The following is an 18,059-nucleotide window of genomic DNA, read 5'->3' on the forward strand; positions in this document are numbered from 1 at the left end:
AAGTGTAATTGTAATATTTTATAGCTTTGTGTTTTGTAGTTGGTGATATCAAACCTAGTACTTACACAACGCCACTTGTAAGTTCAAGTCGGGAGTAATTTTCATAATTTTTTATAACCTTTCTGAATGCAGTTTTAACTGAAGACTACAACAAGATAAAACATGGAAACTTTCTTTTATTTTTCTAGATAAATAAAGAGAGCCAACAAACACATGATCATCCAGAAAAAAATACTGTGTCTTATCTTAGTGGTTGGTTTTATATATTTTTGTACTTGCTGGCTGTATAATACTGATATTTTATAATAACTTCAGTTTACAATCTGATTGGTTTACCTCTTCTCTTTTGTATGTATAGCCAATTAGCAATGTTGCTCATTCAATCTAGCATGCAAAGCTGCGTATCATCTGCATAGTTGTTTGCATAGTAACAAACAATCAATATGGCACCGTTTGATGTGTCTTTTTGTGTTGTTCTCTGGCAGTGTTACACTGATTGGCACGGCATACATATCAAATAGTTTACTGAGGACCTGCATTCTGTCGTGTGGGCACAGACATTCACAGATTTTTTTTTGGTTTTTTTCCCAGATATTTTTGCTTGTCACCAAAAATATTAAATATGTAATGTACTTTTTTTTGCCTTTTGCTCTCTAGAATATTAAAAGCTGTTTTTAGAAATCAAAATATGTTTTCGTTAGTGATTACAGAAAAGTCTAAATATTCATCACTCGGGAAGCAAAATAGTTGTCACAAGAACTTGGCTATAAAATGTCTCAAGTGATAGGAAAAGTATGTAGCTGTATTATCAGATGTATCAAATTCTTCAAAGCAGATCGCTTTTCAGAGGGTCAATTAACTTAAATTGGCTTTATTCACCTGTCCCTAAAGGGCAATTGATTTTGCAACACGTTACATTTGAATATTAATAGAACAGCCATTTAGCAGAAGATTTGAAGCTGAGAGAATTATCATTCAGTATTTTATAGCCCTCTTTGATGTTTTTATAACATTGGAATCAAGTTTTTTGTGCTCTCAACATCATGAAAAAAAGGAAAACATGGTTAAAATTTGTCTAAATCACTTATATGACGTCAAGCTACACTTAGCATAAAACTAAAATTCGAGTGCAGTGTAAGGTCAGTTCTTCTGGCAGAAAACTATAGCATATGCTTCAACCTCTGGAGGCCAAATCTAATGTGTAATTGAGGGCCATAACAGCTGCTGCTCTCCACCATATACAGCTGGTTATTCCTTTCATGGCTCACTCTCTCAAACACCAGCCATTAGGCTCTGACTCTACTATGACCTCTTTTTATGCCCCCACTGGTTACAACTTCATTACATGTTATGAGATTTCACATCACTACTCATTAATACACACTGTGCAAGAAAATGTCATACCATGACCTCTTGTGCACAAAGTGTACATGTTAATGATGGGATGACTTGGATACTCCCTGATTTGATTTTTAGCAATCCCTAAGGCATATGTTTTGGAAAATGTAAACAATTCTACCATCATAAGCAAGAACCAAGCCTAATGTTGCGTAGTTCAACAAAAACAGCCAGTGCCACTCCTGTCTTATGTATGTCGAAATATTGATATAGAATACGAGCAAGACAAAAAGTTAAATTAACAACCTGACTTGGCTTGAGTATTTAGGCTTAATTAAATTAATAGAACATTATGTCTTTGTTTGTGTGGTTGTGTGTGGCACAGTATTGGATGAAAAAGGTTGATGCTAGAATACTGTTTAATAAGCAAATATTTCATGGTTGCACACAAAAAGAAATAAAAGAAAAAACTGTAGTAAAATATCCTTGTAATGAGGGTTTATATATTTGACATTATTAACTATATTATCCAACTTAGTGTACTGCATATTGATATGTTCTGTTTTAAAATAGCATTATGATAATAATAATTTCACGTTTTATTTAGAAGTGCTTTTCAGAGCACTCCAAGACATTGTACAGATCAAGCAACATAACAAGCAGCAGTACACATGAACAATTAGAGAAGAATAGGAAAATTATAATGTGGAAGCAATTTTAAATGTGAACATAGTATCGGTGTTGGGAATGTCCAGAGGGAGAAAATTCCAGAGTTTGGAGGTTAGTGGGAAAAAGTTCCGCTCCCCATTGTGCTGAGTCGAGCAGAAGGAAAAGTAAAATAGTAAATAAATCAGTGGTAAACAGTATAGAATGCCAAGGTCCTAATAAACTGCCAAAATGGAAAAAGTGAGCCAAATTTGCATTCCTTTTTCAGTAAAAAGGAATTGGCAACAACTGACAACATTTCAGCTTCTTAAATGGGTGTCCTAAGAGATAGACAGGTACTAAGAGATATTGGACTCTTAGTACCTGGACTGTGAAATTCCCAACACCTATTCTACTGACCTCAATAATAGGGTGAGTAGGAGTAGTTGCAGTGGTAATAATTAAAAATTGGATTTGAAGTTCATGAATTCCTTTCAGTGTTTAAGATGTAGAATAAAGCTCTATAACAGGAGCCTGGAGTTGAAGACCTCTGCTCCATAGCATGCAATACAATGAGTATGCACTTTCAAACATACAGTTAAATATAATTCGTATAGCTTGATAAATAAAAGAAATATGTATGCAAATTAAAGATTTCTTGACCATTGCTGTCAACAATAAATTGTTGCTTGCAGGGTCAACAGTATTAAATTTGACACAGATCATCAAGTCTTCCATTGCATTTTTGGTCATTTGTACATTTTCTTTAATATGCAGCCAAATCTTAGAACTTTAATTAGACCCCCTTATGTTCATGGACACTTATAGGCTGTCAAATAAGCTATGACATTATAATATCAACAGTAAAATCCCACTGTAGTTCTTGAAAAGCAGCTAGTAGATAAATTAAGAACACAAGACCAGCAAGAACTTTCACGTCAGCCTACCCATTCACACTTGTGTACACACTACTGTGCACTTTGGACCATGAAGACAGCTGATTCTATTCGTTTCAGCCATTGATTCATCCACATCTAAATGTCAAGTTGAATATTGTCATATTTGCTGGAGGTGGTTGTGCGGTGTGTGGGTTATACATCGTCTCTGTGGATTTCGTAGTGCTTGGAGCTGTGGTCAGATCAATAAACTGAAAGGCCAACGTGTGCTTGAGTCTAGTATGCTCCTGCCAGCACACACAACTCCCCCATTTTCAGTATGATAAATGTATAGCATGTTGGTGCTCTTACCCTTTGCCATATCAGCATATGAAATGAAAGACTGCTGTTGCTAAAAAAATTTTCAGATAGAATAAAAAAAAGTAGAGACCAGCTCATACAAAATGTCTGCTGAGTGGGAAATAAAGTAACAAAAAAATGTCTGCTGCCCTTTTTCCTTACATTTTCATCAGAAAGAATGTGATTGATCAATAATACTGATGTTTTGCTGGATTGGTTAGTGAGCAGGGCAAGACCTTGTCACAACAAGATTTTTGTGGCATTTGTTGACTGTGACAGCTCACTGTTGGTGTTTTTGTGCGTAGAAGAATGGAGGTGAAAGATCTGATCAGCAAATGTTTGCAGAGTAACAATATTCTTGAACATTTTTTGAAGCAAACAGAAAACCACATATGAATAAGTCTACTAAATCTATAGTTCTTTGTACATCACATCCTCTTTTTCTCCCTCTAACTCTTTAACTGTAGGAATAAAAGCACAACCTTACTAGACTTTGTAAATTGTTAGTGTGTGACCATGACTGCATCAAACTAATTAAACGTTGCATTGGTAGTAATTTACAGTCATTAGCTGTTGGAAAGAATTACACAGACCTTTGATACCCATGTGACTCATGGTATGGTCCAGTGCATTCAATTTGATTACATTGAACTCCACTTCTCCACAATGTTTCTCCAGTTCCAGACTCATCAGTCCACTTATTGCACTCTTTAATTGCGAGGGATTTGCTAAAACATTATTGTTCATACATTTTAGAGCTAAAATATGATATAAATCTATAGTGTGTCTATTTGTTTACTTGACATGATAATAGAAAAGCAAACAAAAGGCTTCAGAGTAGCAGTTTTGACAGCCAGTGTGGTGGAGGGATGTCTGCCACGGAGTCCTGCTTAAAGATGAGTGTGCTTGTCCATCTTTTTGCACTCATAAATTATATAAGCACACAGTTCCTCTTGAGAGGAGTATAGAGTTGGATTAAACCATAGAGAAAATAATTTATATCATCCAGTGCTAGTCTGCTCACAAATACAAATACAATCAAGCATAAATAAAGCCAGAGCATGGCAGCAGCAGAAGAAGGTTGCTGAAATGTAGCAGTTAGGGTTATCTCAGGCTAGAGGAGACTCTTTTTGCCTTAAATCAGAAGTGTGGAGTCAAGTCATGAAACTTGATCTGCAGTCAGACTGAAGTAACACAAAGTGTTGTACGCTCTCCCTTATAATTTTAACCTTTGTACACACCATTGCAGCAGTGAAGTTGCCAGTACGCCCCTCATTCAAACTGAATGATTTCATCCGATTATTCAGTGTGATTCCGTTCTCAGTGCTGTTGCCCTGTGCTAAAACACAGTATGTGGAGTCGGACTATTATACATCTGGCAGACAATGAAGTTGTAACTTCTCCTGTGTTATCAGTAGAAAGTCAGCTTGATCAGGTAGGTTACATTTACTGCTGTATGCATAATTTCATAGCTATTTCAGAAATCTGGTGATGCTTTAATTTTAATTAGAAAAACACATTTGTACTGTTGTTGGAGGAGACCACCATTTGTACAGGAATGCAGTTACTGTTTCCCGTGATGGATTAGTCTGCTTATATTTGTCTGGCAACTTGGTTTGGAAAATCCATTTAAAATAATTTAATTGAAAGTATTAGCTCTTCACATTTGTAAGCCATACTCAAAAAATATATTTAGATAAAATATCACATAAATTATGTAATCTTCCCCTTAAAATGTTCCTCTTTAAACTTTCCCTTAAAAAGTTTGTCATGTAATCAATAAAAAAAGCTGTTGTGTCCTGAGATTGCTCCATAAATCAAACTTGGAACTCTAGTTAATCATGAATTCAACATTTATTCATAATTACTTTGTGAACAAATAACATGTTTTACCAAATGACTTGTTTAATATTTAATTCAAAGTTTAGTACATAGCACTTGATTCAGTGTTTTGTTTCGATTTGATTTCATCTTAGAAATTGGATGCATAGATATGGAACTTGACACAAAACTTTGGTGAAAAGACTTTGAAGTCATTTATAACCTTCAAAGCAATGATGTAGTCCCACCTCTACATCAAACCCAGGTGTGCGTAGTCAATATTTGTGTACTGTACTAAAGTTAAAGAAATTTAAACTTGGATACAATACTACCTACTGACATTTTGATATGTTTAATAAGAGAGAAACATACACAAGCATGTATATTTGAGTTTTTGTTTGTGAACATTCATAGCTTTAGACCTAGTCACTCCCATGTTCTCAACCTTTCTTTTTTTTTTTTTTTTACAATAAATCTGTTCTTGAAACACTTTCCAACATGTCAACAGACAGCCGAATGGTTCCCTAATGAGTCTGAGGCAGATGTGAAAGCAATTAATGGTTAACCATCTAAATGTACTCGAAACTCCCGTAGATCCAAGGATGTCATAAACTCACACCCTTTTACCTGCTGCTTGTCTTTTCCTCCTCCTCAGTGATGAAAGTAATGCCATTACTTTCATCTGACAAACGGACACACATTTTGCATAGAGGTTTGTACCAGTAAAACTACTACCAGGATACATACATTTTAAGTCTCCAAATATCCGCTAAAGAACTTGGAATTTGCAATTCGTGTGTTCACCTGTCTCACTTGTTCTATGCTATACCCTCCCAATGAGCACAATACACCTCACATTCACTTGTAAAAACACAATAATGTAAAACCAGGGAGGGAAAAAAACATTAAAGGGTTTGAGTGTAAACATTTTTATGGAATAGATTTTCTCGCTTGACTATTCTGGCTGGCAAGCTATGAAATTGTACCTAGTTAAGAGAAGGCAAGTCAATATTTTAGATAGAAATTCTTATTTCAAAGATGTAACTTGAGCTCAATTTAATTGACCTCAGGTTGGTTTTATGTTTGCTTAATTAGGTTTTTTTATATTTCTGGAAACATTTTAGAGAGTTTGAATGTAAGAATGCAAAAATCAAAATAAGGCAAGTTTTAAGGAAGAGAGTTTTGGACCTTCACAAGCTTTGTCCATTATTAAGTACAATTACCAGACGTGTCATAAGACGTACGCAAACTCATGTCACAAATTTCAATGGTTCTAGAACGGATGAGATGATTTCATAAAAGATTTTGAACTTGAGTTGAACTGTCACAACAATGGCGTATGACTTCACTTGGAATTGGTCTCTTTGACATGAAAAGACTTGATCTACTACACCAAATAGAAAGTCTCTTATAAAGGAAAATTGCAGGCGGTGCAACTAACCCTGCCAGGCACATTATCCAGTCCTCTGCACTCCCCCTGCAATTTGTCAGTATTTTCTCCTCATGTTGATATAAGCATGCTGCATATATGGTGGTGTTTACCTGCTTTCCTTTTGCATTTACAAAGACTCCAAAGATTCTGAAAGGTCCTCTCATTCATCACTTTGAGTAACATTCAGTATAAATAAAGTTGCACGTCAGGGTGTTTTGGCAAAAAATAATCAAACACATTAAAACGGAAAAAGATGAGTTAAGTTTAATAGCCCCTCTCCAGTTAATATCAAGCAGGTGGATTACCCACAAAAATATGTCCTATGTCTTTATTGTTTGAGTTTAATTAATAAATTACAAAAGTAACACTTCCAATACTTTATAGTTTAGGTTTAATGACATTATTATGCTAAAATACATTGTCTATTTATTGATCAATGTGCAAATTTTTAAGATGTAGTACCTGTTTAGAATAAATACATTTTCATTACAATGCAGCATTTTGTACTGTCACCCTTACATTTCAAGAATCGGTTAGTTAGATTTCTTAGTATGAATCTTCGTGTTTGTTCATGTCCATAATCTCCACATCTAACAAAACAGAAAGTTGCACAAATTACAGGATGATCGAAGATACAAATTTGAATTTGAAACGCGTGGGCTGAAGACTAAAGTAGAGAGGCAGGAGCATGTAATTTCAATTTTTAAATGTACATAAAGAATTATGAATTAAAGTTGAAGAAGGAATAAATGTATGCTTAATGCCATCTGAACAACTATGATTTTTTATGCTTGATAATTTAGTCATGGAGCCAAGAAGTGTCATATGTACAGCTTTCAGTGCATATAGGGCAAGTCTCTGTGCTCTTAACCACAAAGTTAGTGCCCCAAAACAGGCCGATAGCAGCAAGATAATAATGTCCAATTAAATCAATTTGATCACAAAGGTCATTTTTAAGCAGTTGTAAATATCATTTGATTTGTTATTATAATGATCTGGTGCTACTCATACAATATTTTAAATGCTGGTTTGTACTGGTTTGTTACAGTTGGTTAACATGGATTTTATTTTTTCATTTTGGGTAGAAATGTTTTTAAAATCCTGGCCTGGAGTTTTTCTGCATAGAGTTTGTATGCTCTCTCTGTGCAGACATGGTTTCTCTGCGGGAATTCCAGCTTCCTCCAGCAGTCCAACTGTTGAACTGTTAGTTCAATTGAGTGTGTGTGTACGTGTGCAAGCATGGTTGTTTGTCCTGTGTGTCTCTGTGTTGCCCCCGCGATAAACTGGCAACTTGTCTAGGGGGTACCCTGGCTATTGTCCAGGGACCGCTGGAGACAGGCACCTGACCCCCCTATGAACTACATAGTTACTACATAGTTCAATAAACTATGATTCGTTATGTTCATACTTGTATAAGTATTTGAAATCTATGCAGCCACGAACAGAAGAATGTCACAAATATATAAGTGCTGAGTACGTGCGTATGTACAAACTATGTAGTGTAAAAAGTATAAATTAGCACTTCTTCTCCAGCTGTCTTTTGCTCTCTCTTTGTCACAGGCCCACATTCCTCCCAGTTCTTGTATGTATTTTTGTCTTTCAACTTTCTTTATTCAGGTGGAATGGAAGATTTGTGATGATAACAGTAATTACACACTCCCACAATGAGACACAGACGCTGTGTGCTTGCACCCTTACAGGCAGACACAGAAACATTAATTATAGTGATCAGAAAGCAGTTTTTGTTAAGACATGTAGATGCACAGTATTTTATGTTGTGTGTCGCGATGAAAAATATGTCTAAATCCTGACTAAATAATGGAACAGCTGGACTTTAGGGGCTGCAGCTTTAAAAATTTATATGTGCACACGCATGTTGACATTTTCTCTGTAAAACTTTGTGTTCTTACTGTTTGTGCTTGCATGTTTATGTATAGTGATTAAATATGCATAGTTTGGAGGGTGGGTTGAAGACTGTTTGCATGATTTGGTCACAAATAGAGCATGAAATTACATTACACAACTAATTTTAATAGTTTTTAAGGCAGAGAAAGTCATTTATTGTTACCGCCCACTTTGTGTTCTTAAGTTTGCAAGCATAATTTGAACAATACTTGCTACTTTTCTGTTTAAATTTGATAAACACATTTGTTTACCATTATTCTCTTTATTAAACTGTTGATTTAATATCCATACATAAAAAAATAGTCTACAATAAATCAGCTGTTCTATTGTGTATGGTGGTTGGTCTGTAAAAGTTAGTAATGTTGATTGTACATGGAAAAAAATGTTTGGCTAATTGTTGAGGTTTTGAAGTAGAAACCTTAAAAATTCTACCCATTTTATCCATGTGGTATTCATGGACAGAATCTCAACGGGTTTTGTTTAGGATCTTAAGCGTATCGTCTTTGCTTTTCACAGAAGCGAATAAATTTATGTATTTAAGGGTCTTATTGATGAATGATGGTAGGATGGAGTGGGAGACGGAAAAAAAGAACACGTTGAGACTTTATCTTCAATAAATGTTGTGGTGAACATAGAGCCGAGACAACAAGCAAAGCTTTCTACTAGTTTACTATTCTAACCCCCACCTAGGGTCATGAAATATGGATCATGACCAAAATATGTAAACATGGGTGCAAGTGGTCAAAATAGACCTTGTATAGGGTGTCCGAACTCAACCTTGAAGATAGTTTGAGATGCTCTGTCATCTACAGGGGAGCACAAGGTAGAGTGTCTGCTTTTCTGAAGAACTTCTCCATTAATGCTGCCAGATTGGTCATATATTTCTACCTATTAGACTTGTGAGAGCATCAAACATTTATGCTCTCATAAGCTAACAGTAGTGGATTGGAAGAAACAACTATTGTCTTTGTTGAACTCTTCCTGGAGTGACAGGTGGATGAAGGTCATTGCAGGATCAAAGTAGTAGTTGACTGTCTCATGGTCTCTCAGTAGAACATATACAAGACTGGTGTTGTCGGTGCCATTGCAAGTGGTCAGAGTTCAATGTGGCTTCTTAAGACTTTGAGTAAAGGCTTACTTTTATTGACACTGGATGATTGGATCTGTCTTATACCACAAAGTTTATTTTTATTCTATCTTCTAACTTTAGAGAATAAGATTTGTAGAAAAAAAAATCTTCTGCAGTGCTGGTCAAAGATGCCAGAGGAGTTTCTTTTTTGACCTGAGGTGAGGCATGTGCAGGTGTCTCTTGCCTATCTGCTGTATTGCCATTGAGTTGTGAAGCTCTGTGTATGGATATGAGGAAATGCAGAGGTGAAGCAGAGATAGTGTATTGAATAGCTTGAACCTCTGGAGAGACATGTCTACTGCTACAAATCTGCCTTTTCACTAATGAGCTTAAAACATCTGTTCAGATGGATGGCAGTAGTTGGACATAATGGAAAAATTTGAATAATTTACTCCAAGCAGTGGTTCTATACAAACAAGGAAAAGAAGCATGATGATATTTATATTAGTTCACCCATTTTGCCTGCAAGTCTTTTGTGAAAATAACATTTAAGGATTATTGGGGTGAATGTTTCATTCATGTAATATTAAATAGGGTTCTGTTGTGCTTCAATTCTGCAAATTTAGAAGACATCATTTATTCACATTTATAAGTGCCACTGACACTACAATGAAGACACTATTGCTTTAATTTATTACTTTGAAGAAAAAGAATATTGCTTCTAAGCATTCAATGATTCTGGAACTATAATTTGTTGACATAGACAAATTTTGAATTTGTGCCTTTACCATCTATTCACATGTAAACAGATTAGTACATTTTTGGGTGAGTAAAACAGACATTAACACATCTGCTTGTAAGGAAACTTTGTAGGCTTTGTTAAGAGGGTTCTTTATTTTGCTTTTTAGTTTAGTAATATCAAATTTTGCCATTTTAATCTCACCCTGAAATAACTAAAACATTTGTGAGACATTTTCTAAGACAATTGTCTTAGAAAATTGACTAACCATATTCTGAATGTTTATATTTTTCTGGTCCTTTAACATGACATTATTGCTACCATTTACTCTATAATGCTTTTACTTCCATTTCTGACGCTCTTCTGGATATTTTTTCAGAGGCTGAAACGGATATAGCACTGCAGTGTTGGGTGGATTTATCATGTTGTCATGTTGGTTTTTTTTAAAAATTAGATGTGATTCTTAGAAATCAACTCAATTTCCCTCAGCTTGTTTCATCATTGATGTCTGCTGCATGTACTCACTGGCTACGTTATTCAGTACCCCTTGCTCATACTTTGTTGAACTCCCTTTTGCTGTTAGAATTATATGTGACATTAATTCAGGGAGGCATTGCAAACCTTAGTGAACGATTTTAGGTCATATTAACATGATTGCATCATTATCAGAGGATGTTTTGTCAGCTACACATCCATGATGTAAATATCTCTATCCATTACTCTGTTGGAGTGAGATCTAGTGACTGAGAGAGAGCAATGGACTGTGAACTTATCATTTTCAGACAAGTTTAAGATGATTTGACTTTTGTAACATGGTGCTTAGATTGAGATTCATCAAACCAGAAAACATCTTTCAATTCAGTTATTAAAAACTTTTGGTAAACGGGGATAAAATGTAGCATTACTAGTTTTTAGCTGACAGAAGTATTCTTCAGTGTAGTCTTTTGCTACTTTAGTCCATTTGCTTCAAAGTTCAACATATGGTCGGTTCAAAGATGATATTCTTCATACCTTAGTTGCAAGGACGTATTTTGCTTACTATTGCCTTTCTATCACTTCAAACAGTCTCCCTTTACTTCTGATCTCAATATGTGCCATCATTTGCACATCTGATTCTCACTGTATATTTTCTCTTTTTGTACCACTTTCCAAAATCATAAACAAGGAGAGGCGTGTGCATGTGTGTTTGAAAATCCCACTAAGCATGTAGTTTATGAAATAGACAATTCAGTTAAACACTACTAGCCATGGCATTGTCAATCTTCATTACATCAATGGAAGTCATTATCACAATGATTTTTTTTTTTGTTTTTAAATTCAGTGAGTTGTTACCGTGTTATTTGTTGATTATATTACTGAGCAGTTGCACAAGGGTGCCTAATAATGAGTGAATCTATCTGTCTAGTTCAGGGGTGGGCAACTCCAGGCCTCGAGGGCCGGTCTCCTGCAACTTTTAGATGCATCTCTACTCCAACACACCTGAGTCAAATAATGAGGTCATTAGCAGGACTCTGAAGAACTTGACTGGACTTAGGAGGTGATTCAGCTATTGGATTCAAGTGTGTTGGACCAGGGAGACATCTAAGAGTTGCAGGACACCAGCCCTCGAGACCCATCCCTGGTCTAGCTGATGTAAACATTGTCTGGGGCAGAAGAAATTATTTGAAACTGCATTTGGCCATCTTTGGGGATCACTGTCTTTTTGCCAATAGATTAAGAGAGAGTAAAAACACATAACAGTTTGTTAGTTTTTCATTTACGCTACCCAAAGAGTCGGTTAACATGGCAACAGAAATCTTACCAGATTAGACACAGAGACATCTCTGTCATTGTCTATCCTGAGAGAATTGATGTCACTGTTGAAACCATGTTGTCAGTAAATCAAATGTTTTATGGTAACCCACAATGTTGTAGTGAAAACGTTTTATGAAGATAGAATGAAGGCTTAATTCACTGTTAAACATGTTCTTCCACCGCTTTAGTAGCTGCTTTTGTTTATGTCGAAGCAGTGTTTTATGGCACTGTGCTCTATAGTCACCCTAGGCAATTATAGGTAATGATATATGAGTGTGTGCTAGGGGTGGTGGTAGGGTTGCTTAAGCAGGTTGCAAATGGAGAACAACCCCCTGAGCATTCAGACAGTTAAAAGTGATGGGATGAGAGTCGAGGTGAGGCAGGATACGTGAGCAAAGATTAGATAGGACAGATGAGGGGTGAAAACACAGTCAGTTTTGTAGTTAGAAAATTAATGAGTGTCAAGTTTGCTGCTCAATACTGAAGGTTTCATGAACAAGGTTGTTCAATGGCAGATTGTAATTATTTTAAAAAGTACAGGAAAGTCTCTAAGTAGCTTAGTCCGGATATGTAAAAATAGAATATGTCCATGCCATTACAGTTAAGCAATTGCTTAGGTGTTGGCTACGAGTTGACATGTGTAAATATTTAAGTTGGACTATTAAGAATTCATGTAAACAGTATTCTTATTCTTTGTGTGGAAAACATGTTCTTTCGTTGCATTGTTTGTTCCACAAAATGTATTTCGGAGGCTGTTGCTGGAAGAGAGAGAGAATAATGAGTGCAGCTTTGAAGTTTTGTCAAATATTTGTAAACTCTGAAAATCTTAATTTTAAAATGCAGGCATGTGTGTTTTGGGTTTGCTGCTAGCAGACACATAAGCAGGCTTTTGGGTATTTGCATGTTTTTGAAAAAGCTTTGCTGCTTTGATTGATACCTTGAGCAACTTTGATACCTTTTTTCCAGTTATATAGGCCAGGAAGACATAATATCTCTGATTTAGAGCCTTAAGATGCAGTGAATCATATAACCCCCCAAAAAATCATACAAAAACCCAAATTATGTGGTGTTCAAATCTTCTACTTTGATTTCTTTCTTACAGTGCTGTATGTGATGATTGTTTTCTTTTGCAGGTGGTGGAGACCAACCTGGTTGCCTTTGATTGTCATTGGATCCTGATTAATGAGGTGAGAGTCATTGAAAGAATTTAATGGCATTACTTGTGCATTTGGTTCTCCTCACTTTTCCAGTTTTAATTGAAATATTTATTACTTGTCTTTCTGGTTTTAGATGTTTACTTAAAATAGACAGAAGATGTTTTTTTTTCACGTTGCACCATTCATACTCAAGCAAAATCAAAGCTCTTTATGAAAAAATGTCAATGTTAGAGGGAAAATGAGTTAAGAACAACACATACAATAAAAAGCAACTGAAATAAGGAAGGGGACAAGGGTAAACAAGGGATAAATGAGTGAAGAAAGGACAGTAAAAGGTACACACGGAATAAATGAAGGAAGGAAAGTAGGACACAGGGAAGAGAACATACAACTGTTTTTGTCTCGGCTGCTAAAGGCTTTTTTCATACTTTCCCAGACCTGGAAAATAACATCAAATTCCATGGTTTTCCAAATTACATAGCCACCTTGTTCCAATTAGTAATCTTTGGCATTCTGCTTCCCTGCGGTATAAACACGACATGACACGTTTTGCCTCTTGCCACTATGTTGGTCATTAATCCATATTTATCTTCCCCCCCCCCCCCCCCCCCCCCCCCCCCCCCCCCCCCCCCACACACACACACACACACACACACACAAACACACGCCCACACACTAAGCAGTGGGTACAGGAGATAAAAATAAAGGAGAATTACAACAAAGTGTAATTTTCAGCTCACCATGTTTTATGAGCATCACTTAAACACTTTGAACATTCCACCTGCTGATTGGGAGAGATGCCAGGAAAAGGTTATTTCTGTCCTGACGTTAAAAATGTAAATATGCAGACTTTGCTCCACTGTACTGGGATTAACTTGGAGTATGTGCTTTGTTGAGATGAGACTAACATTGAGCCTTTCATCAATAAACAAGCCAGGTGGGTTTAGGGCCAAAAAAGGATGAGAGAAGAGAATTAGAAAATAAAAAAAAAGAGAAAAGACGGAATAAAAAGATATGAATGGGGAGTAATTTTATAATGCACCATAATCTAAACAAGAAGGACCACGTTTTAAATAAAATCAGCATGACAATGGAACCTTGATTAAACTCACATGTAATATATGTTTCCACAGATTTATAATTTCCAAAATGGCACAAAGTTGTATCAATCCAAGGTTTCCCCCAAAAAACTTGCGAAGCCCGGTGGTTGGGGCACTCGGTAGTCATTCATCCAGCAGCCCACCATGTTTTTGAGTTAAACATGTTTAAAGCTGACAGGAAATTTGAAAATATCACTTGATAATTATGTGTTATTGGAATATTGGAAGATTAATATTTGAACACCAGCTATAAAGTCTTAAAAAATGCTAACATAAAAAAAACGTAAATAAATAAGCAATGCTAAGCCTGGTGGGGGCACAAGTAAAGCCTGGTGACCCTCCAGGCTTATAATGCACTGTGGGAAACCCATTTGTAATTATTTGTAATCTGTCAAATGAAATCTTAATCAATTTACCAAAGTGCCATAGACCTTAATTCACTTTTTCTGTCTCTCAATCAATATGTTATTGTCAGCTGAGCCAACTGCACCACTGACATAAAGTAAAATCAAGGAATACATTTTAGTAAGTTAACTGTCTAAACATTTCACAATGCTCCTTGTAAAGGAAAGACAAGTTTGGCCTAATTTTATTTATATTTTGATGAACATTTGCCTCAGACCATCTTGCAGTACACATAGTAAATCAAGAAATAGTATTACACCATGTGATGTTATAGTTTTAAAGCTGTGGCTTAAAAGACATTTAAAGACAGAATTCTGAAGGTTAAGACATGTGGGGGAAAAACTGTGGTTGATAACTAATATTCTTAAGAGTGACCTGAAGCTTTTAGATCCCATCTCATAATGTATACAACCTACTGAACCCAATAAAGCAAAGACTTTGAAAAGAACCACTTTTGAGGGACCTTTGAGGGGTTAGATTAAATTTAGCTTTACCTTTCAAAGATAAGCCACATTCTTTCTTGGGTGATGTTCTTTTAAGTCTCTATAGTTTTCTTTATTGCATAATTTTGATTAAGGGTGATAACATTTTAAAAAATCGCTATGCATTTTAAAACAATGCATCAGAAAGTGAAGGACAGTTTGGGAATGTGTATTGGTTTTCCAGTTTCACAGCAACCTGAGTCCAACAAAATAGTAGTGAGAAAGTAAAAGAGGAACAGTTTAAACTGGCCAGCATAAGCCCTGACCTAAATCACAGAAAACCTTTGGAGAGTGCTGCCAAAAGCACAAAAGGACTCCTACAAACTTTAAAGAGCTTAAGCATAAAGAAGTGAAACAGTGGCAGAAGCTACCAGCTGACAAGGGACAGCAAGAAGCTTCTTAATGGCTGTAAATAAAAGACAATAAACATTGAGCTGTTTGCTGCTGAAAAAGTTTAAATTATGATATTTTATGAATACCATTTATCATTTCACTACTATTTTTCTGCACTACTGTTTAGTGACTAAACAGTACATTAAGTTTTTTTGTTTTTAATGATGTGAAACTGTTACTTTCACTATTTCTTTCACAAAGTAAAGTATTTTAAAATTATTATTTCTTATCAATCCTAAATATCTAATGTTGTACTATGTTAAGCTTTTAGAGTTTACAATGTCTTTCTGATCAATTTTTCTGATCCATATTTATATTAACTCATCAGAAGGAATTTTGTCATGACAGAAACAATTATTCTTTACTGCTGGCTGTAAACTCATATTAATTTAAAATGACTTTAAAATGCCCTATATTTTGTTTATAATAAATAAAAGGAGTCTGATCTTACTTCATAAGTAGTGCAGTTTCAATACAAGAAAATACATATTTCATCTTTTTAGATCTCTAATTGCTTTCCTTGGGAATGGACTATTTCTTTAAGGCCTTACAGTGAAATGACAAGACATAACAGGTGGTCCATCCACAAATGATAGAAGCCTGAGTTGGTACAAAACAACCAACTCAGGCTTCTTCGGTGTGTCTCAATTTCTTCCTCTGTGTTCCATTTTCAAATCAAAGCCTGTCATGATTCTCTGAAATGCTGCAAGGCTCAGTGGACCTATTACTTTCGCAGTAATGCCAAGTATTTCTGTTTGAAACAAATGTTTGTATGCATCACATTCATTAATGCTGCAGGAACAACCATAGTCAACCATGCGAATGTCACCCCTGTTATATGAAGGTTTAGATTTTTTTTCTTTTTCAAAATCATGACAGATGAAAGGCTGGAACAATATTGTCACCATTTGCTTCTAAATACTTCAGAGAAGCCTTTAAGAATATTTTTATGTTTTTTTGAAATGCTAATACTTGTAGATGGGAGGGAGATGAGAAAAAAGAGGAATCCTGGGTTCTGCACTTAAAGGAATAATGCAAACATCAGAACAAAGTATTGGGGAAACAACCACTTGTATCAGTGACTGGCTTCTTTTATTGAATATTTATTTGTCTCCTACCTGCTTCTTAAAATGAATGTCATATTCATATGAATACAGTTTTATAGCTCACTCAAAAGAGGAAATATGTTTTCTGCATTTTGAAGACGCAATGTCATTCTCATCCTTTGTTGGATTACAAGGTCAAGCAGCTAATAAAGAAGTTGTCTACCAGTTCTTTGCGGAAACATGTGTGCTTTGAATTCCAACATGAACCTGACAGCAGAATTCCATAACAGACTATATTTCTAAACTTAATCTTCCAAACCTAAAAAAAATACAGTTACTAATATGTTTTAAAAGTATTTATATATTCAGTTTATAAGACAACTCAGCTCCATACCCTCTCAATAAAATCTTTATTATTTAGTCAAGATATATTACAAGATGACATTGTAAACTCTAACGTATGATAAAAGTATGATAAAGCTTAACATAGTACAACATTAGAATAGATAATATAATTATTTATTATTATCTCCTATATTTTGTTTATAACAAATAAACAAAATAAAAATAAAATAAAGATAATAAAGAATATTCCTATTTATCTGAAATCTAACTTTGTAAAGCCATTATTTGTAGTTAGTATCTTCTAAAAGTTGTAGGCTCTCAATATAAAAACACGGAGGATTTCTAAAAGATTAGCTAGGCTAATCAACCCTTAGGATATACATTTCAAATTCCCATTCTTAACATTCATTCTTAAGACTCATTCTTAGAATTCATTACACAATCCTTCACTGGCAGAAATCACATTAACCTTACAATTAATTCAATTTAATCAATCAGATAATTTTATTATTATTGGTTTTGTTAGTTTTATATGTTTTAATATACATGAAAATACAATGTTATAGCTACTAGATATAATGTTACAGCTATGTTATAACATTATATTTCCTATAATGTTATAATATATAACATTATTTATAACATTAAATGTTATAGCTACTAGCCTTGAGGAATTACTACAGTATAAAGGTTCACTGCTTGAGCAAATTTGTGAACATGGTAAAACCTGTTTCACTAAAGTTTTTATTTAGAAACTAATAAAAAATTTATAAGCTGGCCTCAACTATGTCATCGACGATTTAGTTATAAGCACAATATACCAAATGCTATGGATCAACTGTTGATGAGAGCAGAGGAGTTAGAATACATTCTAATATATAATGAAATACTATTTCTTTGGAGAATGGATATTTTAATGTGCAAAAGTGCTTTCAATCCCTATAGATTATTATGCATGAGAGGATACTCTATGGTTGTCATAACTCAGCTTTATCTACAGCCAACAGTCAGTCAGCACCACTGAAGGGAAGTTCACAGCTTATAATTGATCATCCTTCCGTCACCCATCACATTCTCTCCTCTGAGGATCAGAGGATTTGAAGTTGGGAAGACAAGAAATGATAAGAGATGCTTACGGCTTCTCTTGCTTCCT

General features: G+C 35.0%; 1 protein-coding gene across 5 annotated transcripts in view; it reads left to right on the forward strand.

The window, feature by feature from the left end:
* Positions 1-18,059, forward strand: part of grid2 (glutamate receptor, ionotropic, delta 2) — a 517,587-nt gene that overhangs the window by 333,358 nt on the left and 166,170 nt on the right. For all 5 annotated transcript variants that reach the window (XR_003597537.1, XM_028033208.1, XM_028033207.1 and 2 more), the window contains exon 5: positions 13,112-13,165. Coding sequence is in view for 4 of the 5 variants with exons in the window: in XM_028033208.1 (XP_027889009.1) it covers positions 13,112-13,165 (54 nt within the window). In the remaining variant the exon portion in view is untranslated. The remainder of the gene's footprint in view (positions 1-13,111; positions 13,166-18,059) is intronic.

This window comes from Xiphophorus couchianus, chromosome 12 (genome assembly GCF_001444195.1).
Source record: "Xiphophorus couchianus chromosome 12, X_couchianus-1.0, whole genome shotgun sequence".
Taxonomy (NCBI): domain Eukaryota; kingdom Metazoa; phylum Chordata; class Actinopteri; order Cyprinodontiformes; family Poeciliidae; genus Xiphophorus; species Xiphophorus couchianus.